Source organism: Mauremys reevesii, linkage group 1 (assembly GCF_016161935.1).
Source record: "Mauremys reevesii isolate NIE-2019 linkage group 1, ASM1616193v1, whole genome shotgun sequence".
NCBI lineage: Eukaryota > Metazoa > Chordata > Testudines > Geoemydidae > Mauremys > Mauremys reevesii.
Window position 1 is genome coordinate 271,919,153 of NC_052623.1, and position 23,979 is coordinate 271,943,131.

The 23,979-nt window shown below is 42.9% G+C and overlaps 1 protein-coding gene across 11 annotated transcripts in view; it reads right to left on the reverse strand.

Moving 5' to 3' along the window:
* The window catches only part of LOC120373509, a 45,887-nt gene that overhangs the window by 19,399 nt on the left and 2,509 nt on the right, over positions 1 to 23,979 (reverse strand). For 4 of the 11 annotated variants that reach the window (XR_005585577.1, XM_039492021.1, XM_039492095.1 and 1 more), the window contains exons 4-25: positions 20,980 to 21,087; positions 20,513 to 20,578; positions 19,252 to 19,359; positions 18,785 to 18,850; positions 17,380 to 17,469; positions 16,913 to 16,978; positions 15,764 to 15,871; positions 15,297 to 15,362; positions 14,034 to 14,141; positions 13,567 to 13,632; positions 12,162 to 12,251; positions 11,694 to 11,759; positions 10,305 to 10,394; positions 9,838 to 9,903; positions 8,689 to 8,796; positions 8,222 to 8,287; positions 6,959 to 7,066; positions 6,492 to 6,557; positions 5,087 to 5,176; positions 4,620 to 4,685; positions 2,713 to 2,820; positions 2,173 to 2,238 (exon numbers count right to left, since the gene is read on the reverse strand). Coding sequence is in view for 10 of the 11 variants with exons in the window: in XM_039492021.1 (XP_039347955.1) it covers positions 2,173 to 2,238; positions 2,713 to 2,820; positions 4,620 to 4,685; positions 5,087 to 5,176; positions 6,492 to 6,557; positions 6,959 to 7,066; positions 8,222 to 8,287; positions 8,689 to 8,796; positions 9,838 to 9,903; positions 10,305 to 10,394; positions 11,694 to 11,759; positions 12,162 to 12,251; positions 13,567 to 13,632; positions 14,034 to 14,141; positions 15,297 to 15,362; positions 15,764 to 15,871; positions 16,913 to 16,978; positions 17,380 to 17,469; positions 18,785 to 18,850; positions 19,252 to 19,359; positions 20,513 to 20,578; positions 20,980 to 21,087 (1,842 nt within the window). In the remaining variant the exon portion in view is untranslated. Of the gene's footprint in view, positions 1 to 2,172; positions 2,239 to 2,712; positions 2,821 to 4,619; positions 4,686 to 5,086; positions 5,177 to 6,491; positions 6,558 to 6,958; positions 7,067 to 8,221; positions 8,288 to 8,688; positions 8,797 to 9,837; positions 9,904 to 10,304; positions 10,395 to 11,693; positions 11,760 to 12,161; positions 12,252 to 13,566; positions 13,633 to 14,033; positions 14,142 to 15,296; positions 15,363 to 15,763; positions 15,872 to 16,912; positions 16,979 to 17,379; positions 17,470 to 18,784; positions 18,851 to 19,251; positions 19,360 to 19,870; positions 19,979 to 20,512; positions 20,579 to 20,979; positions 21,088 to 23,979 lie in introns of those variants that run through there. The other 7 variants (XM_039492085.1, XM_039492039.1, XM_039492047.1 and 4 more) reach the window with 7 other exon arrangements.

The window sequence follows — 23,979 nt, forward strand, 5'->3', positions numbered from 1 at the left end:
GCTTCTTTGGTTTTCTGGTAGCCTTGTCTGAGCTCCTTAACTTTCACTCTGCACTGCACTGAGTCCCTGCTGTGGCCTTTATCCGTCATAGCCTTAGAAATTCTTTCAAATACTTTTTCATTTCGTCTTTTGGAACGCAGTTCTGTTAGCACTGAATCCTCTCCCCCTATAGCGATCAGATCCAGTACCTCCCGTGCAGTCCATGCTGGGGCTCTTTTTCGATTCTCAGGAGACTGCATTGTTACCTGTGCAGATGAGCTGTGCGTGGTCACCTGTGCTGATGAGCTCTCCACGCTGGGGAAGCAGGAAATGAATTTCAAAAGTTCGCGGGGCTTTTCCTGTCTACCTGGCCAGTGCATCCGAGTTCAGAATGCTGTCCAGAGCGGTCAGTGGTGCACTGTGGGATACCGCCCGGAGGCCAATACCGTCGATTTGCGGCCACACTAACCCTATTCCGATATGTTAATCCCGATATTAGCGCTACTCCTTTCGTCGGGGAGGAGTACAGAAACCGATTTAAAGAGCCATTAAAATCGATATAAGGTGCCTCCTAGTGTGGACGGGTGTGGCGTTAAATCGGTTTTACGCTCCTAAAACCGGTTTAAACGCCTACTGTAGACCAGGCTAAGAGGCACAAGCTGGGAGCAGCCCCCCTCTCCTGTAGAACTCACATTCCGCACACATGCTGTGCTGCAGTTAAGAGCTCCTCCAGGGAACAAGAAACATACTGTATGAAACTCGGGGGGAGGAGCCCCCCAGATCCCTTTAAATGGTGCCCAGTGGCAGATTAGCCACTGGGGAAAAGGGGGCCCCCGCCCAGGGGCTCCGGCCAATTGGAGGGCCCTGGAAAAAGGGGCACACCCATGCCCTGACCTGCTCCGCCTGCCCAGGGCTCCTGTGGGGGAGCAGGGGAAGCCTGAATTTCCCTGGCAGCAGGAAAGGCAGGGGACTGCAGGACGAAGAAGTGGGGAGTTCCCACTTGCTCTGGCCCAGGGCCCCACAAAAATTTACTGCCACTGATGATGCCTCTGTCCAAATTGGTCTGAATTTGGGGGGAAATTTGTATCTAGCTCCAATCTCAGTATCATGGATCACTTTCTGTTAAAAAGCTGAACCTTTGTCCTACATCAACCAACTTGTAAGATGATAAAATTCAAAGAAAAACCTTTCAGGTTTGAAAAAGATTGATTAGCTATTCCCCTTATCCCTCGTGTGGATGCACTCTGTACACTTGGTGAAGAGAAAACCAAACTTGGAAATTTTCAAGACTTCTTTTGTACAGTAGTCTTCTCCTGGCTGCCTCTGTATTTCCTTTTTCTAGCTGGGATTGGAAGCTCCAAAATGACATGGAGAGAGGCGGCTGTCATTCTAATGCCATCCTGACCAGGCACAGAAGTTGCAGGAAATCTCAAACCAAAACCTGTTCTCATAGTTATCTGGGGTTCAGATAAGGCTCCAAAAACATCTTAAATTTTCTGTGTTTCTTGGAATCAACCTGTTTGAAATTTGCTCATCACTATTTTTGATCTCTTCAGAGGATTCATTTTGGCATTTTATGTTGTGAACTGTGTTGCTAGGGTACAGCCTCTTTTCTCTCCCCACACAGTTCACCCCTTTACACCCTCACCAGAATCCCAGCTGACACCCTTCCCTTTAGGAGCTTGTCCAAGCCACCCAGTAGCGCCACCAGCTTTTTTGCCGCCCTAGGCGGCGGAAGGTCCCGCCCCCAAAATACCACCAACGACCAGGGTGGCCGAAGATCTGGCTGCCGCAGTTGCCATCCCCCAAATGTTAGCGCCTTAGGCGACCGCCTAGGTCACCCAATGGGTTGTGCCGGCCCTAAAGCCACCCCTTAATTAACTGTGAGGAGGTCACCGCATACAGGATTCTCTCTTCCCTCTAGCCCCAAGAGCAGTGTGGAAAGAACCATACAACAACTGTGAGTGCAGGCATTCTGTTCGCACAACCCAAGAGAGGCCAAGCAGGAGAAATGGAGCTAGTCCAGTCACTAGGCATGTTGATATTTTACTATCAACACCCACAAGCACTCTGTAAACTTGGTGAAGAGAAAACCACAGTTGGAAATTTACAAGACTTCTTTTGCACAGTAGATATTTAAGAAGGAATCACAATATTTTTCACTGTCATGGAGGCCTGAACCTCCTCACTTACCTGAGGCTTTCTTCCAAAAACTGTAGATGTCTCACCATACCTTCATATAGAGCATTCATTTCACTTCTGTCAGGCAGAGAATAATGAAAAGGAATTAGATTTAATAAAATATCCATAAAGTAATAACATCTGCACAAGCTAAAGCCCCTCCCAAAATTATTAGTCAGTCCTTAGCAAAAACCCGAAACTGCCAAGACTTATATGGTTAAAAACATATCTGCTTCGGCTGGTGGCTTAGAGATCAGTGCTCTGCCCTGCCCTGTGGGAGATGTGTAATGACCTTAGCCACCCTCTCTCTGTCTCTTTTTCTAGGAGTCAGAACCAAGCAATGGTGCCTAGGCACAGCACTGAGGCCCCTGGAGACAAGGAGGGCCACACATTGTCTCTCTAGGCAAAGAAGGGGCGTCTCAATAAAGGGCAAGGCGGAGAAATGACAAGAACTGTGAAAACCTCAGAGATCCATTAGGAACATGAAGAGTTGTTTGACGGCCCCAAGGGTAGTGGTACAAAACGGAATAAAATTTCATATCACCAACTTACCTAAGTTTGTCTTCCACAGAGTTCACAAATTGTTCCATCTTGGTTCCACCCAAATTTGTGAGCTTGCCTTGTGGAGCCTCACTTTCACCGCTGTAGGGCACAGATGTACTGGGGAAGAGAGTTAACTAATTAGAACCTTCCCAACATACAAGCAACACACCAACACCACCTTCTACCAAGTAAACCCGTACCCTCACAGAAAAAAAAGAGGAAGTTAATAAACTATATATATAAAAATAAAAATAATAAAAAACCCTACCCCAAGCAAAGTTACCCCAGAAAGAAAAGTGCCAGAGTCTCAATGAAAGCCACTCGAGACTTCGCTATTGCTACTGATCTTTCCGTGGAAAGTTCTAAGGTACTACCGTGATGGGTGGCAGGATAAAACCTTAACATAGGTTAATGATTGCAATAATCATTGGGGCAGGATGAACTGGGTAAGATAAAAGAAGATCTCACCAAACAAAACTCAAACTGAATCTAAAACCATTTCAGTTACGGAAAAAAAATTTGTCTAGCTATTTTGCTTAGAGCAGATTTCTTTTTTATTAAGGACACTTTAATAAGTGACATATCGGGGATGACAATTATCTCATTAGAAACCTTCCCAGCATAAGAGCACTTTTTATTTTATTTTGTAGAATCCCATTTAGAGAAGGAGAAAGGAGGAAATAGTTTATATCATTATAAAGATATTTTTCAGTTTCATGGAGGCTTCTCCATTTCCTAGATCTTCCTAGGACCAGAAATGCCAATATTGTTCTGGAGAGATTTCCAGGTCACGTTTATAGGTTCAAGATGTTCCTACAATTCAGTTAATGACTGAGGAAGAATCTGACACCCCACTCCTCCATATAAATGCACCTTGATGAATTTTGTTAGAAATATTGTGTTTTAGAGTATCAGAGGGGTAGCCGTTTTAGTCTGGTTCTGTAGAAGCAGCAAAGAATCCTGTGGCACCTTATAGACTAACAGACGTTTTAGAGTTCCAACAAGTTCACAGGTGACAGGTGCAGTTGACAGATGGGAGGAGGGTGATTGGCCCCAGGTAAAGAGTCAATTTACAGAATAGCAACGAAAATACACAATACACACTTCTGATCACTAGTCTTCATCTTTTCAGAGGATTTATTTTGGCATTTTATGCTTGTGAACTGCGTCATTAGGTTTCAGCCTCTCTTCTCTCCCCCACAGTTCACCCCTTTCCACCCTCACCAGAATCCCAGCTGACACCCTTCAGTTTAGGAGCTTGTCCAAACTACCCCTTAATTAGCTGTTAGGGGGTCACTGTATACAAGATTCTCTCTTCCCCCTAGTCCCAAAAGCAGTGTATGGTACCACAGCAGGTGCACTCAAAGTGCCTGCCAAATATAAGTTTACTCCCTGCACTTACTGTATCAGGATGGGTGGCTTTATCCTCTGTCCTGCTGAAGTGCAAGGGGGTATTACTTATTTAGAAAATTCTTAGGAATGGAAATAAAAGTCATCATATTGCCTCACAACATGACATGATTTCAAGATGCCAATCACATGGCATAATAAGGCTGCGGTGTTATATCACATTGTCAGATTTGCCCTTCCAGACAAATTGAAGTTGGTGGCACACTGTGGACCTGACCCTCCAGCGTCAAACACTCCCTGGACTGGTGGAAAGAACCATACAACAGCTGTGCAGGCTTTCCATTCGCACAATCCCCACTGATGGAGAGCGATGCCAAGCAGGAGAAATAGAGCTAGTCCAGTCACTAGCCATGTGGATATTTTAGTATCAACACCCACAAGCACTCGGTAAACTTGGTGAGGAAAACCACACTGAGAAATTTTCAAGACTTCTTTTGTACAGTAGATATTTAAGAAGGAATCACAATATTTTTCACTGTCATGGAGGCCTGAACCTCCTCACTTACCTGAGGCTTTCTTCCCAAAACTGTAGATGTGTCACCATACCTTCATATAGAGCATTCATTTCACTTCTGTCAGGCAGAGAATAATGAAAAGGAATTAGATTTAATAAAATATCCATAAAGTAATAACATCTGCACAAGCTAAAGCCCCTCCCAAAATTATTAGTCAGTCCTTCAGCAAAAACCCGAAACTGCCAAGACTTATATGGTTAAAAACATATCTGCTTAGCCTGTTGGCTTAGAGATCACTGCTCTGCTCTGCCCTGTGGGAGACCTGAGCCTCTGGAGACAAGGAGGGCCACACATTGTCTCTCTAGGCAAAGAAGGAGCTGGCGTCTCAATAAAGGGCAAGGAGGACAAATGACAAGAACTGTGAAAACCTCAGGTATCCATTAGGAACATGAAGAGTTGTTTGACGGCCCCAAGGGCAGTGGTACAAAACGGAATAAAATTTCATATCACCAACTTACCTAAGTTTGTCTTCCACAGATTTCACAAATTGTTCTATCTTGGTTCCACCCAAATTTGTGAGCTTGCCTTGTGGAGCCTCACTTTCACCTCTGTAGGGCAGAGACATATCGGGGATGACAATTATCTCATTAGAAACCTTCCCAGCATAAGAGCACTTTTTATTTTATTTTGTAGAATCCCATTTAGAGAAGGAGAAAGGAGGAAATAGTTTATATCATTATAAAGATATTTTTCAGTTTCATGGAGGCTTCTCCATTTCCTAGATCTTCCTAGGACCAGAAATGCCAATATTGTTCTGGAGAGATTTCCAGGTCACATTTATAGGTTCAAGATGTTCCTACAATTCAGTTAATGACTGAGGAAGAATCTGACACCCCACTCCTCCATATAAATGCACCTTGATGAATTTTGTTAGAAATATTGTGTTTTAGAGTATCAGAGGGGTAGCCGTGTTAGTCTGGTTCTGTAGAAGCAGCAAAGAATCCCGTGGCACCTTATAGACTAACAGACGTTTTAGAGTTCCAACAAGTTCACAGGTGACAGGTGCAGTTGACAGATGGGAGGAGGGTGACTGGCCCCAGGTAAAGAGTCAATTTACAGAATAGCAACGAAAATACACAATACACACTTCTGATCACTAGTCTTCATCACTAGTCACTAGGGTACAGCCTCTCTTCTCTCCCCCACAGTTCACCCCTTTCCACCCTCACCAGAATCCCAGCTGACACCCTTCAGTTTAGCAGCTTGTCCAAACTACCCCTTAATTAGCTGTTAGGGGGTCACTGTATACAAGATTCTCTCTTCCCCCTAGTCCCAAAAGCAGTGTATGGTACCACAGCAGGTGCACTCACAGTGCCTGCCAAATATAAGTTTACTCCCTGCACTTACTGTATCAGGATGGGTGGCTTTATCCTCTGTCCTGCTGAAGTGCAAGGGGGTATTACTTATTTAGAAAATTCTTAGGAATGGAAATAAAAGTCATCATATTGCCTCACAACATGACATGATTTCAAAATGCCAATCACATGGCATAATAAGGCTGCGGTGTTATATCACATTGTCAGATTTGCCCTTCCAGACAAATTGAAGTTGGTGGCACGCTGAGGACCTGACCCTCCAGCGTCAAACACTCCCTGGACTGGTGGAAAGAACCATACAACAGCTGTGCAGGCTTTCCATTCGCACAACCCTCACTGATGGAGAGCGATGCCAAGCAGGAGAAATAGAGCTAGTCCAGTCACTAGCCATGTGGATATTTTAGTATCAACACCCACAAGCACTCTGTAAACTTGGTGAGGAGAAAACCACACTGAGAAATTTTCAAGACTTCTTTTGTACAGTAGATATTTAAGAAGGAATCACAATATTTTTCACTGTCATGGAGGCCTGAACCTCCTCACTTACCTGAGGCTTTCTTCCCAAAACTGTAGATGTGTCACCATACCTTCATATAGAGCATTCATTTCACTTCTGTCAGGCAGAGAATAATGAAAAGGAATTAGATTTAATAAAATATCCATAAAGTAATAACATCTGCACAAGCTAAAGCCCCTCCCAAAATTATTAGTCAGTCCTTCAGCAAAAACCCGAAACTGCCAAGACTTATATGGTTAAAAACATATCTGCTTAGCCTGTTGGCTTAGAGATCACTGCTCTGCTCTGCCCTGTGGGAGACCTGAGCCTCTGGAGACAAGGAGGGCCACACATTGTCTCTCTAGGCAAAGAAGGAGCTGGCGTCTCAATAAAGGGCAAGGAGGACAAATGACAAGAACTGTGAAAACCTCAGGTATCCATTAGGAACATGAAGAGTTGTTTGACGGCCCCAAGGGTAGTGGTACAAAACGGAATAAAATTTCATATCACCAACTTACCTAAGTTTGTCTTCCACAGATTTCACAAATTGTTCTATCTTGGTTCCACCCAAATTTGTGAGCTTGCCTTGTGGAGCCTCACTTTCACCGCTGTAGGGCACAGATGTACTGGGGAAGAGAGTTAACTAATTAGAACCTTCCCAACATACAAGCAACACACCAACACCACCTTCTACCAAGTAAACCCGTACCCTCACAGAAAAAAAAGAGGAAGTTAATAAACTATATATATAAAAATAAAAATAATAAAAAATCCTACCCCAAGCAAAGTTACCCCAGAAAGAAAAGTGCCAGAGTCTCAATGAAAGCCACTCGAGACTTCGCTATTGCTACTGATCTTTCCGTGGAAAGTTCTAAGGTACTACCGTGATGGGTGGCAGGATAAAACCTTAACATAGGTTAATGATTGCAATAATCATTGGAGCAGGATGAACTGGGTAAGATAAAAGAAGATCTCACCAAACAAAACTCAAACTGAATCTAAAACCATTTCAGTTACGGAAAAAAAATTTGTCTAGCTATTTTGCTTAGAGCAGATTTCTTTTTTATTAAGGACACTTTTTTTTATTTTGAAGAATCCCATTTAGAGAAGGAGAAAGGAGGAACTAGACTGTAACATACTTTTGAGTTTCATGGATGCTTCTCTGTTTTCTGGTTCTTCCTAGGACCAGTAATGCCAATATTGTTCTGGAGAGATTTCCAGCTCAGTTTTATAGGTTCAAGATACTCCTGCAATTCAGTTAATGATAGAGCAAGGATCTGACACCCCTCTCTCCCATATAAATGCATCTTGATTAATTTTATTAAAAATATTGTCTTTGCAGAGTCCCAACATGTTCAAAGGTGACAGATGCACTAGGCAGATGGGAGGAGGGTGACTGGCCCCAGGTGAAGAGGCAATTTACAGAACAGCAACGAAAATACACATGTGCAAGGGAATATTACTCATTTAGAAAATTCTTTGGAATGGAAATAAAAGTTATCATATTGCCTGACACCATGACATCATTTCAAGATGCCAATCACATGGCATAATAAGGCTGTGGTGTTATATCACATTGTCAGATCTGCCCTTCAAGACAAATTGATGTTGGTGGCTGCTTCTGGACCTGACCCTCTGGCGTAAAACGCTCCCTGGACAGGTGGAAAGAACCATACAGCAACTGTGCAGGCATTCCGTTTCCCCAGCCCCACTGATGGAGAGCGATGCCAAGCAGGTGAAATATATTTCACTGTCATGGAGGCCTGAACCTCCCCACTTACCTGAGTCTTTGTTTCAAAAACTGTAGGAGTTTCAGCATATCTTCTAATCGATCATTCGTTTCACTTCTGTCGGGCAGAGAATAATGAAAAGGGATTAGACTTCATAAAATATCCATAAAGTAATATCATCTGCAAAAGCTAAAGCCCCTCACAAAATTATTAGTCAGCCCTTCAACAAAAAAACAAAACAACCAAGACTTATATGGTTAAAAACATATCTTCTTAGCCTGTTGCCTTAGAGATCACTGCTCTGCTCTGCCCTGTGGGAGACCTGAGCCTCTGGAGACAAGGAGGGCCACATATTGTCTCTCTAGGCAAAGAAGGAGCTGGCGTCTCAATAAAGGGCAAGGAGGACAAATGACAAGAACTGTGAAAACCTCAGGTATCCATTAGGAACATGAAGAATTGTTTGATGGCCCCAAGGGTAGTGGTACAAAATGGAATAAAATTTCATATCACCAACTTACCTAAGTTTGTCTTCCACAGATTTCACAAATTGTTCTATCTTGGTTCCACCCAAATTTGTGAGCTTGCCTTGTGGAGCCTCACTTTCACCGCTGTAGGGCACAGATGTACTGGGGAAGAGAGTTAACTAATTAGAACCTTCCCAACATACAAGCAACACACCAACACCACCTTCAAAGAATCCTGTGGCACCTTATAGACTAACAGACGTTTTAGAGTTCCAACAAGTTCACAGGTGACAGGTGCAGTTGACAGATGGGAGGAGGGTGACTGGCCCCAGGTAAAGAGTCAATTTACAGAATAGCAACGAAAATACACAATACACACTTCTGATCACTAGTCTTCATCTTTTCAGAGGATTTATTTTGGTATTTTATGATTGTGAACTGCGTCACTAGGGTTCAGCCTCTCTTCTCTCCGCCGCAGTTCACCCCTTTCCACCCTCACCAGAATCCCAGCTGACACCCTTCAGTTTAGCAGCTTGTCCAAACTACCCATTAATTAGCTGTTAGGGGGTCACTGTATATAAGATTCTCTCTTCCCCCTAGTCCCAAAAGCAGTGTATGGTACCACAGCAGGTGCACTCACTGTGCCTGCCAAATATAAGTTTACTCCCTGCACTTACTGTATCAGGATGGGTGGCTTTATCCTCTGTCCTGCTGAAGTGCAAGGGGGTATTACTTATTTAGAAAATTATTTGGAATGGAAATAAAAGTCATCATATTGCCTCACAACATGACATGATTTCAAGATGCCAATCACATGGCATAATAAGGCTGCGGTGTTATATCACATTGTCAGATTTGCCCTTCCAGACAAATTGAAGTTGGTGGCACACTGTGGACCTGACCCTCCAACTAACCCACCAGTCAAACACTCCCTGGACTGGTGGAAAGAACCATACAACAGCTGTACAGGCTTTCCATTCGCACAACCCCCACTGATGGAGAGCGATGCCAAGCAGGAGAAATGGAGCTAGTCCAGTCACTAGCCATGTGGATATTTTAGTATCAACACCCACAAGCACTCGGTAAACTTGGTGAGGAGAAAACCACACTGAGAAATTTTCAAGACTTCTTTTGTACAGTAGATATTTAAGAAGGAATCACAATATTTTTCACTGTCATGGAGGCCTGAACCTCCTCACTTACCTGAGGCTTTCTTCCCAAAACTGTAGATGTGTCACCATACCTTCATATAGAGCATTCATTTCACTTCTGTCAGGCAGAGAATAATGAAAAGGAATTAGATTTAATAAAATATCCATAAAGTAATAACATCTGCACAAGCTAAAGCCCCTCCCAAAATTATTAGTCAGTCCTTCAGCAAAAACCCGAAACTGCCAAGACTTATATGGTTAAAAACATATCTGCTTAGCCTGTTGGCTTAGAGATCACTGCTCTGCTCTGCCCTGTGGGAGACCTGAGCCTCTGGAGACAAGGAGGGCCACACATTGTCTCTCTAGGCAAAGAAGGAGCTGGCGTCTCAATAAAGGGCAAGGAGGACAAATGACAAGAACTGTGAAAACCTCAGGTATCCATTAGGAACATGAAGAGTTGTTTGACGGCCCCAAGGGTAGTGGTACAAAACGGAATAAAATTTCATATCACCAACTTACCTAAGTTTGTCTTCCACAGATTTCACAAATTGTTCTATCTTGGTTCCACCCAAATTTGTGAGCTTGCCTTGTGGAGCCTCACTTTCACCTCTGTAGGGCAGAGACATATCGGGGATGACAATTATCTCATTAGAAACCTTCCCAGCATAAGAGCACTTTTTATTTTATTTTGTAGAATCCCATTTAGAGAAGGAGAAAGGAGGAAATAGTTTATATCATTATAAAGATATTTTTCAGTTTCATGGAGGCTTCTCCATTTCCTACAAATGCCAATATTGTTCTGGAGAGATTTCCAGGTCACATTTATAGGTTCAAGATGTTCCTACAATTCAGTTAATGACTGAGGAAGAATCTGACACCCCACTCCTCCATATAAATGCACCTTGATGAATTTTGTTAGAAATATTGTGTTTTAGAGTATCAGAGGGGTAGCCGTGTTAGTCTGGTTCTGTAGAAGCAGCAAAGAATCCCGTGGCACCTTATAGACTAACAGACGTTTTAGAGTTCCAACAAGTTCACAGGTGACAGGTGCAGTTGACAGATGGGAGGAGGGTGACTGGCCCCAGGTAAAGAGTCAATTTACAGAATAGCAACGAAAATACACAATACACACTTCTGATCACTAGTCTTCATCACTAGTCACTAGGGTACAGCCTCTCTTCTCTCCCCCACAGTTCACCCCTTTCCACCCTCACCAGAATCCCAGCTGACACCCTTCAGTTTAGCAGCTTGTCCAAACTACCCCTTAATTAGCTGTTAGGGGGTCACTGTATACAAGATTCTCTCTTCCCCCTAGTCCCAAAAGCAGTGTATGGTACCACAGCAGGTGCACTCACAGTGCCTGCCAAATATAAGTTTACTCCCTGCACTTACTGTATCAGGATGGGTGGCTTTATCCTCTGTCCTGCTGAAGTGCAAGGGGGTATTACTTATTTAGAAAATTCTTAGGAATGGAAATAAAAGTCATCATATTGCCTCACAACATGACATGATTTCAAGATGCCAATCACATGGCATAATAAGGCTGCGGTGTTATATCACATTGTCAGATTTGCCCTTCCAGACAAATTGAAGTTGGTGGCATGCTGAGGACGTGACCCTCCAGCGTCAAACACTCCCTGGACTGGTGGAAAGAACCATACAACAGCTGTGCAGGCTTTCCATTCGCACAATCCCCACTGATGGAGAGCGATGCCAAGCAGGAGAAATAGAGCTAGTCCAGTCACTAGCCATGTGGATATTTTAGTATCAACACCCACAAGCACTCGGTAAACTTGGTGAGGAGAAAACCACACTGAGAAATTTTCAAGACTTCTTTTGTACAGTAGATATTTAAGAAGGAATCACAATATTTTTCACTGTCATGGAGGCCTGAACCTCCTCACTTACCTGAGGCTTTCTTCCCAAAACTGTAGATGTGTCACCATACCTTCATATAGAGCATTCATTTCACTTCTGTCAGGCAGAGAATAATGAAAAGGAATTAGATTTAATAAAATATCCATAAAGTAATAACATCTGCACAAGCTAAAGCCCCTCCCAAAATTATTAGTCAGTCCTTCAGCAAAAACCCGAAACTGCCAAGACTTATATGGTTAAAAACATATCTGCTTAGCCTGTTGGCTTAGAGATCACTGCTCTGCTCTGCCCTGTGGGAGACCTGAGCCTCTGGAGACAAGGAGGGCCACACATTGTCTCTCTAGGCAAAGAAGGAGCTGGCGTCTCAACAAAGGGCAAGGAGGACAAATGACAAGAACTGTGAAAACCTCAGGTATCCATTAGGAACATGAAGAGTTGTTTGACGGCCCCAAGGGTAGTGGTTACAAAACGGAATAAAATTTCATATCACCAACTTACCTAAGTTTGTCTTCCACAGATTTCACAAATTGTTCTATCTTGGTTCCACCCAAATTTGTGAGCTTGCCTTGTGGAGCCTCACTTTCACCTCTGTAGGGCAGAGACATATCGGGGATGACAATTATCTCATTAGAAACCTTCCCAGCATAAGAGCACTTTTTATTTTATTTTGTAGAATCCCATTTAGAGAAGGAGAAAGGAGGAAATAGTTTATATCATTATAAAGATATTTTTCAGTTTCATGGAGGCTTCTCCATTTCCTAGATCTTCCTAGGACCAGAAATGCCAATATTGTTCTGGAGAGATTTCCAGGTCACATTTATAGGTTCAAGATGTTCCTACAATTCAGTTAATGACTGAGGAAGAATCTGACACCCCACTCCTCCATATAAATGCACCTTGATGAATTTTGTTAGAAATATTGTGTTTTAGAGTATCAGAGGGGTAGCCGTGTTAGTCTGGTTCTGTAGAAGCAGCAAAGAATCCCGTGGCACCTTATAGACTAACAGACGTTTTAGAGTTCCAACAAGTTCACAGGTGACAGGTGCAGTTGACAGATGGGAGGAGGGTGACTGGCCCCAGGTAAAGAGTCAATTTACAGAATAGCAACGAAAATACACAATACACACTTCTGATCACTAGTCTTCATCACTAGTCACTAGGGTACAGCCTCTCTTCTCTCCCCCACAGTTCACCCCTTTCCACCCTCACCAGAATCCCAGCTGATACCCTTCAGTTTAGCAGCTTGTCCAAACTACCCATTAATTAGCTGTTAGGGGGTCACTGTATATAAGATTCTCTCTTCCCCCTAGTCCCAAAAGCAGTGTATGGTACCACAGCAGGTGCACTCACAGTGCCTGCCAAATATAAGTTTACTCCCTGCACTTACTGTATCAGGATGGGTGGCTTTATCCTCTGTCCTGCTGAAGTGCAAGGGGGTATTACTTATTTAGAAAATTCTTAGGAATGGAAATAAAAGTCATCATATTGCCTCACAACATGACATGATTTCAAGATGCCAATCACATGGCATAATAAGGCTGCGGTGTTATATCACATTGTCAGATTTGCCCTTCCAGACAAATTGAAGTTGGTGGCACGCTGAGGACCTGACCCTCCAGCGTCAAACACTCCCTGGACTGGTGGAAAGAACCATACAACAGCTGTGCAGGCTTTCCATTCGCACAACCCCCACTGATGGAGAGTGATGCCAAGCAGGAGAAATAGAGCTAGTCCAGTCACTAGCCATGTGGATATTTTAGTATCAACACCTACAAGCACTCGGTAAACTTGGTGAGGAGAAAACCACACTGAGAAATTTTCAAGACTTCTTTTGTACAGTAGATATTTAAGAAGGAATCACAATATTTTTCACTGTCATGGAGGCCTGAACCTCCTCACTTACCTGAGGCTTTCTTCCCAAAACTGTAGATGTGTCACCATACCTTCATATAGAGCATTCATTTCACTTCTGTCAGGCAGAGAATAATGAAAAGGAATTAGATTTAATAAAATATCCATAAAGTAATAACATCTGCACAAGCTAAAGCCCCTCCCAAAATTATTAGTCAGTCCTTCAGCAAAAACCCGAAACTGCCAAGACTTATATGGTTAAAAACATATCTGCTTAGCCTGTTGGCTTAGAGATCACTGCTCTGCTCTGCCCTGTGGGAGACCTGAGCCTCTGGAGACAAGGAGGGCCACATATTGTCTCTCTAGGCAAAGAAGGAGCTGGCGTCTCAATAAAGGGCAAGGAGGACAAATGACAAGAACTGTGAAAACCTCAGGTATCCATTAGGAACATGAAGAATTGTTTGATGGCCCCAAGGGTAGTGGTACAAAATGGAATAAAATTTCATATCACCAACTTACCTAAGTTTGTCTTCCACAGATTTCACAAATTGTTCTATCTTGGTTCCACCCAAATTTGTGAGCTTGCTTTGTGGAGCCTCACTTTCACCGCTGTAGGGCACAGATGTACTGGGGAAGAGAGTTAACTAATTAGAACCTTCCCAACATACAAGCAACACACCAACACCACCTTCTACCAAGTAAACCCGTACCCTCACAGAAAAAAAAGAGGAAGTTAATAAACTATATATATAAAAATAAAAATAATAAAAAACCCTACCCCAAGCAAAGTTACCCCAGAAAGAAAAGTGCCAGAGTCTCAATGAAAGCCACTCGAGACTTCGCTATTGCTACTGATCTTTCCGTGGAAAGTTCTAAGGTACTACCGCGATGGGTGGCAGGATAAAACCTTAACATAGGTTAATGATTGCAATAATCATTGGGGCAGGATGAACTGGGTAAGATAAAAGAAGATCTCACCAAACAAAACTCAAACTGAATCTAAAACCATTTCAGTTACGGAAAAAAAATTTGTCTAGCTATTTTGCTTAGAGCAGATTTCTTTTTTATTAAGGACACTTTTTTTTATTTTGAAGAATCCCATTTAGAGAAGGAGAAAGGAGGAACTAGACTGTAACATACTTTTGAGTTTCATGGATGCTTCTCTGTTTTCTGGTTCTTCCTAGGACCAGTAATGCCAATATTGTTCTGGAGAGATTTCCAGCTCAGTTTTATAGGTTCAAGATACTCCTGCAATTCAGTTAATGATAGAGCAAGGATCTGACACCCCTCTCTCCCATATAAATGCATCTTGATGAATTTTATTAAAAATATTGTCTTTGCAGAGTCCCAACAAGTTCAAAGGTGACAGATGCACTAGACAGATGGGAGGAGGGTGACTGGCCCCAGGTGAAGAGGCAATTTACAGAACAGCAACGAAAATACACATGTGCAAGGGAATATTACTCATTTAGAAAATTCTTTGGAATGGAAATAAAAGTTATCATATTGCCTGACACCATGACATCATTTCAAGATGCCAATCACATGGCATAATAAGGCTGTGGTGTTATATCACATTGTCAGATCTGCCCTTCAAGACAAATTGATGTTGGTGGCTGCTTCTGGACCTGACCCTCTGGCGTAAAACGCTCCCTGGACAGGTGGAAAGAACCATACAGCAACTGTGCAGGCATTCCGTTTCCCCAGCCCCACTGATGGAGAGCGATGCCAAGCAGGTGAAATATATTTCACTGTCATGGAGGCCTGAACCTCCCCACTTACCTGAGTCTTTGTTTCAAAAACTGTAGGAGTTTCAGCATATCTTCTAATCGATCATTCGTTTCACTTCTGTCGGGCAGAGAATAATGAAAAGGGATTAGACTTCATAAAATATCCATAAAGTAATATCATCTGCAAAAGCTAAAGCCCCTCACAAAATTATTAGTCAGCCCTTCAACAAAAAAACAAAACAACCAAGACTTATATGGTTAAAAACATATCTGCTTAGCCTGTTGCCTTAGAGATCACTGCTCTGCTCTGCCCTGTGGGAGACCTGAGCCTCTGGAGACAAGGAGGGTCACATATTGTCTCTCTAGGCAAAGAAGGAGCTGGCGTCTCAATAAAGGGCAAGGAGGACAAATGACAAGAACTGTGAAAACCTCAGGTATCCATTAGGAACATGAAGAGTTGTTTGACGGCCCCAAGGGTAGTGGTACAAAATGGAATAAAATTTCATATCACCAACTTACCTAAGTTTGTCTTCCACAGATTTCACAAATTGTTCTATCTTGGTTCCACCCAAATTTGTGAGCTTGCCTTGTGGAGCCTCACTTTCACCGCTGTAGGGCACAGATGTACTGGGGAAGAGAGTTAACTAATTAGAACCTTCCCAACATACAAGCAACACACCAACACCACCTTCAAAGAATCCTGTGGCACCTTATAGACTAACAGACGTTTTAGAGTTCCAACAAGTTCACAGGTGACAGGTGCAGTTGACAGATGGGAGGAGGGTGACTGGCCCCAGGTAAAGAGTCAATTTACAGAATAGCAACGAAAATACACAATACACACTTCTGATCACTAGTCTTCATCTTTTCAGAGGATTTATTTTGGTATTTTATGATTGTGAACTGCGTCACTAGGGTTCAGCCTCTCTTCTCTCCGCCACAGTTCACCCCTTTCCACCCTCACCAGAATCCCAGCTGACACCCTTCAGTTTAGCAGCTTGTCCAAACTACCCATTAATTAGCTGTTAGGGGGTCACTGTATATAAGATTCTCTCTTCCCCCTAGTCCCAAAAGCAGTGTATGGTACCACAGCAGGTGCACTCACTGTGCCTGCCAAATATAAGTTTACTCCCTGCACTTACTGTATCAGGATGGGTGGCTTTATCCTCTGTCCTGCTGAAGTGCAAGGGGGTATTACTTATTTAGAAAATTATTTGGAATGGAAATAAAAGTCATCATATTGCCTCACAACATGACATGATTTCAAGATGCCAATCACATGGCATAATAAGGCTGCGGTGTTATATCACATTGTCAGATTTGCCCTTCCAGACAAATTGAAGTTGGTGGCACACTGTGGACCTGACCCTCCAACTAACCCACCAGTCAAACACTCCCTGGACTGGTGGAAAGAACCATACAACAGCTGTGCAGGCTTTCCATTCGCACAACCCCCACTGATGGAGAGCGATGCCAAGCAGGAGAAATGGAGCTAGTCCAGTCACTAGCCATGTGGATATTTTAGTATCAACACCCACAAGCACTCGGTAAACTTGGTGAGGAGAAAACCACACTGAGAAATTTTCAAGACTTCTTTTGTACAGCAGATATTTAAGAAGGAATCACAATATTTTTCACTGTCATGGAGGCCTGAACCTCCTCACTTACCTGAGGCTTTCTTCCCAAAACTGTAGATGTGTCACCATACCTTCATATAGAGCATTCATTTCACTTCTGTCAGGCAGAGAATAATGAAAAGGAATTAGATTTAATAAAATATCCATAAAGTAATAACATCTGCACAAGCTAAAGCCCCTCCCAAAATTATTAGTCAGCCCTTCAGCAAAAACCCGAAACTGCCAAGACTTATATGGTTAAAAACATATCTGCTTAGCCTGTTGGCTTAGAGATCACTGCTCTGCTCTGCCCTGTGGGAGACCTGAGCCTCTGGAGACAAGGAGGGCCACACATTGTCTCTCTAGGCAAAGAAGGAGCTGGCGTCTCAATAAAGGGCAAGGAGGACAAATGACAAGAACTGTGAAAACCTCAGGTATCCATTAGGAACATGAAGAGTTGTTTGATGGCCCCAAGGGTAGTGGTACAAAACGGAATAAAATTTCATATCACCAACTTACCTAAGTTTGTCTTCCACAGATTTCACAAATTGTTCTATCTTGGTTCCACCCAAATTTGTGAGCTTGCCTTGTGGAGCCTCACTTTCACCTCTGTAGGGCAGAGACATATCGGGGATGACAATTATCTCATTAGAAACCTTCCCAGCATAAGAGCACTTTTTATTTTATTTTGTAGAATCCCATTTAGAGAAGGAGAAAGGAGGAAATAGTTTATATCATTATAAAGATATTTTTCAGTTTCATGGAGGCTTCTCCATTTCCTAGATCTTCCTAGGACCAGAAATGCCAATATTGTTCTGGAGAGATTTCCAGGTCACATTTATAGGTTCAAGATGTTCCTACAATTCAGTTAATGACTGAGGAAGAATCTGACACCCCACTCCTCCATATAAATGCACCTTGATGAATTTTGTTAGAAATATTGTGTTTTAGAGTATCAGAGGGGTAGCCGTGTTAGTCTGGTTCTGTAGAAGCAGCAAAGAATCCCGTGGCACCTTATAGACTAACAGACGTTTTAGAGTTCCAACAAGTTCACAGGTGACAGGTGCAGTTGACAGATGGGAGGAGGGTGACTGGCCCCAGGTAAAGAGTCAATTTACAGAATAGCAACGAAAATACACAATACACACTTCTGATCACTAGTCTTCATCACTAGTCACTAGGGTACAGCCTCTCTTCTCTCCCCCACAGTTCACCCCTTTCCACCCTCACCAGAATCCCAGCTGACACCCTTCAGTTTAGCAGCTTGTCCAAACTACCCCTTAATTAGCTGTTAGGGGGTCACTGTATACAAGATTCTCTCTTCCCCCTAGTCCCAAAAGCAGTGTATGGTACCACAGCAGGTGCACTCACAGTGCCTGCCAAATATAAGTTTACTCCCTGCACTTACTGTATCAGGATGGGTGGCTTTATCCTCTGTCCTGCTGAAGTGCAAGGGGGTATTACTTATTTAGAAAATTCTTAGGAATGGAAATAAAAGTCATCATATTGCCTCACAACATGACATGATTTCAAGATGCCAATCACATGGCATAATAAGGCTGCGGTGTTATATCACATTGTCAGATTTGCCCTTCCAGACAAATTGAAGTTGGTGGCATGCAGAGGACCTGACCCTCCAGCGTCAAACACTCCCTGGACTGGTGGAAAGAACCATACAACAGCTGTGCAGGCTTTCCATTCGCACAACCCCCACTGATGGAGAGTGATGCCAAGCAGGAGAAATAGAGCTAGTCCAGTCACTAGCCATGTGGATATTTTAGTATCAACACCCACAAGCACTCGGTAAACTTGGTGAGGAGAAAACCACACTGAGAAATTTTCAAGACTTCTTTTGTACAGTAGATATTTAAGAAGGAATCACAATATTTTTCACTGTCATGGAGGCCTGAACCTCCTCACTTACCTGAGGCTTTCTTCCCAAAACTGTAGATGTGTCACCATACCTTCATATAGAGCATTCATTTCACTTCTGTCAGGCAGAGAATAATGAAAAGGAATTAGATTTAATAAAATATCCATAAAGTAATAACATCTGCACAAGCTAAAGCCCCTCCCAAAATTATTAGTCAGTCCTTCAGCAAAAACCCGAAACTGCCAAGACTTATATGGTTAAAAACATATCTGCTTAGCCTGTTGGCTTAGAGATCACTGCTCTGCTCTGCCCTGTGGGAGACCTGAGCCTCTGGAGACAAGGAGGGCCACATATTGTCTCTCTAGGCAAAGAAGGAGCTGGCGTCTCAATAAAGGGCAAGGAGGACAAATGACAAGAACTGTGAAAACCTCAGGTATCCATTAGGAACATGAAGAGTTGTTTGACGGCCCCAAGGGTAGTGGTACAAAATGGAATAAAATTTCATATCACCAACTTACCTAAGTTTGTCTTCCACAGATTTCACAAATTGTTCTATCTTGGTTCCACCCAAATTTGTGAGCTTGCCTTGTGGAGCCTCACTTTCACCGCTGTAGGGCACAGATGTACTGGGAAGAGAGTTAACTAATTAGAACCTTCCCAACATACAAGCAACACACCAACACCACCTTCTACCAAGTAAACCCGCACCTCACAGAAAAAAAAGACCAAGTTAATAAACTATATATATAAAAATAAAAATAATAAAAAACCCTACCCCAAGCAAAGTTACCCCAGAAAGAAAAGTGCCAGAGTCTCAATGAAAGCCACTCGAGACTTCGCTATTGCTACTGATCTTTCCGTGGAAAGTTCTAAGGTACTACCGTGATGGGTGGCAGGATAAAACCTTAACATAGGTTAATGATTGCAATAATCATTGGGGCAGGATGAACTGGGTAAGATAAAAGAAGATCTCACCAAACAAAACTCAAACTGAATCTAAAACCATTTCAGTTACGGAAAAAAAATTTGTCTAGCTATTTTGCTTAGAGCAGATTTCTTTTTTATTAAGGACACTTTTTTTTATTTTGAAGAATCCCATTTAGAGAAGGAGAAAGGAGGAACTAGACTGTAACATACTTTTGAGTTTCATGGATGCTTCTCTGTTTTCTGGTTCTTCCTAGGACCAGTAATGCCAATATTGTTCTGGAGAGATTTCCAGCTCAGTTTTATAGGTTCAAGATACTCCTGCAATTCAGTTAATGATAGAGCAAGGATCTGACACCCCTCTCTCCCATATAAATGCATCTTGATGAATTTTATTAAAAATATTGTCTTTGCAGAGTCCCAACAAGTTCAAAGGTGACAGATGCACTAGGCAGATGGGAGGAGGGTGACTGGCCCCAGGTGAAGAGGCAATTTACAGAACAGCAACGAAAATACACATGTGCAAGGGAATATTACTCATTTAGAAAATTCTTTGGAATGGAAATAAAAGTTATCATATTGCCTGACACCATGACATCATTTCAAGATGCCAATCACATGGCATAATAAGGCTGTGGTGTTATATCACATTGTCAGATCTGCCCTTCAAGACAAATTGATGTTGGTGGCTGCTTCTGGACCTGACCCTCTGGCGTAAAATGCTCCCTGGACAGGTGGAAAGAACCATACAGCAACTGTGCAGGCATTCCGTTTCCCCAGCCCCACTGATGGAGAGCGATGCCAAGCAGGTGAAATATATTTCACTGTCATGGAGGCCTGAACCTCCCCACTTACCTGAGTCTTTGTTTCAAAAACTGTAGGAGTTTCAGCATATCTTCTAATCGATCATTCATTTCACTTCTGTCGGGCAGAGAATAATGAAAAGGGATTAGACTTCATAAAATATCCATAAAGTAATATCATCTGCAAAAGCTAAAGCCCCTCACAAAATTATTAGTCAATCCTTCAGCAAAAACCCGAAACTGCCAAGACTTATATGGTTAAAAACATATCTGCTTAGCCTGTTGCCTTAGAGATCACTGCTCTGCTCTGCCCTGTGGGAGACCTGAGCCTCTGGAGACAAGGAAGGCCACATATTGTCTCTCTAGGCAAAGAAGGAGCTGGCGTCTCAATAAAGGGCAAGGAGGACAAATGACAAGAACTGTGAAAACCTCAGGTATCCATTAGGAACATGAAGAGTTGTTTGACGGCCCCAAGGGTAGTGGTACAAAATGGAATAAAATTTCATATCACCAACTTACCTAAGTTTGTCTTCCACAGATTTCACAAATTGTTCTATCTTGGTTCCACCCAAATTTGTGAGCTTGCCTTGTGGAGCCTCACTTTCACCGCTGTAGGGCACAGATGTACTGGGGAAGAGAGTTAACTAATTAGAACCTTCCCAACATACAAGCAACACACCAACACCACCTTGTACCAAGTAAACCCGTACCCTCACAGAAAAAAAAGAGGAAGTTAATAAACTTGGAAAAGATGGGGATCGAAATGAAAATCCGGAGGTGGATAAGGAGCTGGTTAAAGGGGAGACTGCAGAGGGTAGTATTGAAGGGGGAACTGTCCGGTTGGAGGGGGGTTACCAGTGGAGTTCCTCAAGGCTCGGTTTTGGGTCCGATTTTATTCAATCTATTTATTGCTGACCTGGGAACCAAGAGTAGGAGTGGGCTGATAAAGTTTGCGGATGACACCAAGTTGGGGGGTATTGTCAATTCGGAAGAGGATCGGGATATTCTCCAGGGAGATTTAGATGACCTTGTAAACTGGAGTATTAGTAACAGGATGAAATTCAATAGTGAGAAGTGTAAGGTTATGCATTTAGGGATGTCTAACAAGAACTTTAGTTATAAGCTGGGGACGCACCAGTTGGAAGTAACGGAGGAGGAGAAGGACCTAGGAGTCCTGGTTGATCGCAAGATGACTATGAGTAGGCAATGTGATGTGGCCGTTAAAAAAGCTAATGCGGTCTTGGGTTGCATTAGGCGAGGTATTTCTAGTAGGGATAAGGAGGTGCTAGTCCCGTTATATAAGGCGCTGGTGAGACCTCATTTGGAGTATTGTGTGCAGTTTTGGTCTCCCATGTTTAAGAAGGATGAATTCAAACTAGAACAGGTACAAAGAAGGGCCACTAGAATGATCCGAGGAATGGAAGGCCTTTCGTATGAAAGGAGACTTGAGGAGCTCGGTTTGTTTTCCTTAACCAAAAGAAGGATAAGAGGAGATATGATTACACTCTTTAAATATATCAGAGGGATAAATACCAGGGAAGGAGAAGAATTATTTCAGCTCAGTGCTAATGTGGACACGAGGACGAACGGATATAAACTGTCAGTCAGGAAATTCAGGCTTGAAATTAGACGAAGGTTTCTAACCATCAGGGGAGTGCAATACTGGAACAGTCTACCGAGGGAAACAGTGGGGGCGAAGGACCTCCATGATTTTAAGATTAAGCTAGATAAGTTTATGGAGGGGATGGTATGATAGGATAACGGGCTTAGTCAATAGGTCAATTATGTGCCTGGTATGATGTAACCTTTTCCAGAGGGTTTGGCTGGAGAGTCTTGCCCGCATGCTCGGGGTTCAGCTGACCGCCATATTTGGGGTCGGGAAGGAATTTTCCTCCAGGGAAGATTGGCAATGGCCCTGGAGGTTTTTCGCCTTCCTCCGAAGCATGGGGCAGGGGTCACTTGCTAAGGAGTGGGTGGATCGGCTTATGTGGCCTGCATCTTGCAGGAGGTCAGACTAGATGATCATAATGGTCCCTTCTGATCTTGAATTCTATGATTCTATGATTCTATGAACTATATATATAAAAATAAAAATAATAAAAAACCCTACCCCAAGCAAAGTTACCCCAGAAAGAAAAGTGCCAGAGTCTCAATGAAAGCCTCTCGAGACTTCGCTATTGCTACTGATCTTTCCGTGGAAAGTTCTAAGGTACTACCGTGATGGGTGGCAGGATAAAACCTTAACATAGGTTAATGATTTCAATAATCATTGGGGCAGGATGAACTGGGTAAGATAAAAGAAGATCTCACCAAACAAAACTCAAACTGAATCTAAAACCATTTCAGTTACGGAAAAAAAATTTGTCTAGCTATTTTGCTTAGAGCAGATTTCTTTTTTATTAAGGACACTTTTTTTTATTTTGAAGAATCCCATTTAGAGAAGGAGAAAGGAGGAAATAGTTTATATCATTATAAAGATATTTTTCAGTTTCATGGAGGCTTCTCCATTTCCTAGATCTTCCTAGGACCAGAAATTCCAATATTGTTCTGGAGAGATTTCCAGGTCACGTTTATAGGTTCAAGATGTTCCTACAATTCAGTTAATGACTGAGGAAGAATCTGACACCCCACTCCTCCATATAAATGCACCTTGATGAATTTTGTTAGAAATATTGTGTTTTAGAGTATCAGAGGGGTAGCCGTGTTAGTCTGGTTCTGTAGAAGCAGCAAAGAATCCTGTGGCACCTTATAGACTAACAGACGTTTTAGAGTTCCAACAAGTTCACAGGTGACAGGTACAGTTGACAGATGGGAGGAGGGTGACTGGCCCCAGGTAAAGAGTCAATTTACAGAATAGCAACGAAAATACACAATACACACTTCTGATCACTATTCTTCATCTTTTCAGAGGATTTATTTTGGTATTTTATGATTGTGAACTGCGTCACTAGGGTTCAGCCTCTCTTCTCTCCCGCACAGTTCACCCCTTTCCACCCTCACCAGAATCCCAGCTGACACCCTTCAGTTTAGCAGCTTGTCCAAACTACCCATTAATTAGCTGTTAGGGGGTCACTGTATATAAGATTCTCTCTTCCCCCTAGTCCCAAAAGCAGTGTATGGTACCACAGCAGGTGCACTCACTGTGCCTGCCAAATATAAGTTTACTCCCTGCACTTACTGTATCAGGATGGGTGGCTTTATCCTCTGTCCTGCTGAAGTGCAAGGGGGTATTACTTATTTAGAAAATTATTTGGAATGGAAATAAAAGTCATCATATTGCCTCACAACATGACATGATTTCAAGATGCCAATCACATGGCATAATAAGGCTGCGGTGTTATATCACATTGTCAGATTTGCCCTTCCAGACAAATTGAAGTTGGTGGCACACTGTGGACCTGACCCTCCAGCGTCAAACACTCCCTGGACTGGTGGAAAGAACCATACAACAGCTGTGCAGGCTTTCCATTCGCACAACCCCCACTGATGGAGAGCGATGCCAAGCAGGAGAAATGGAGC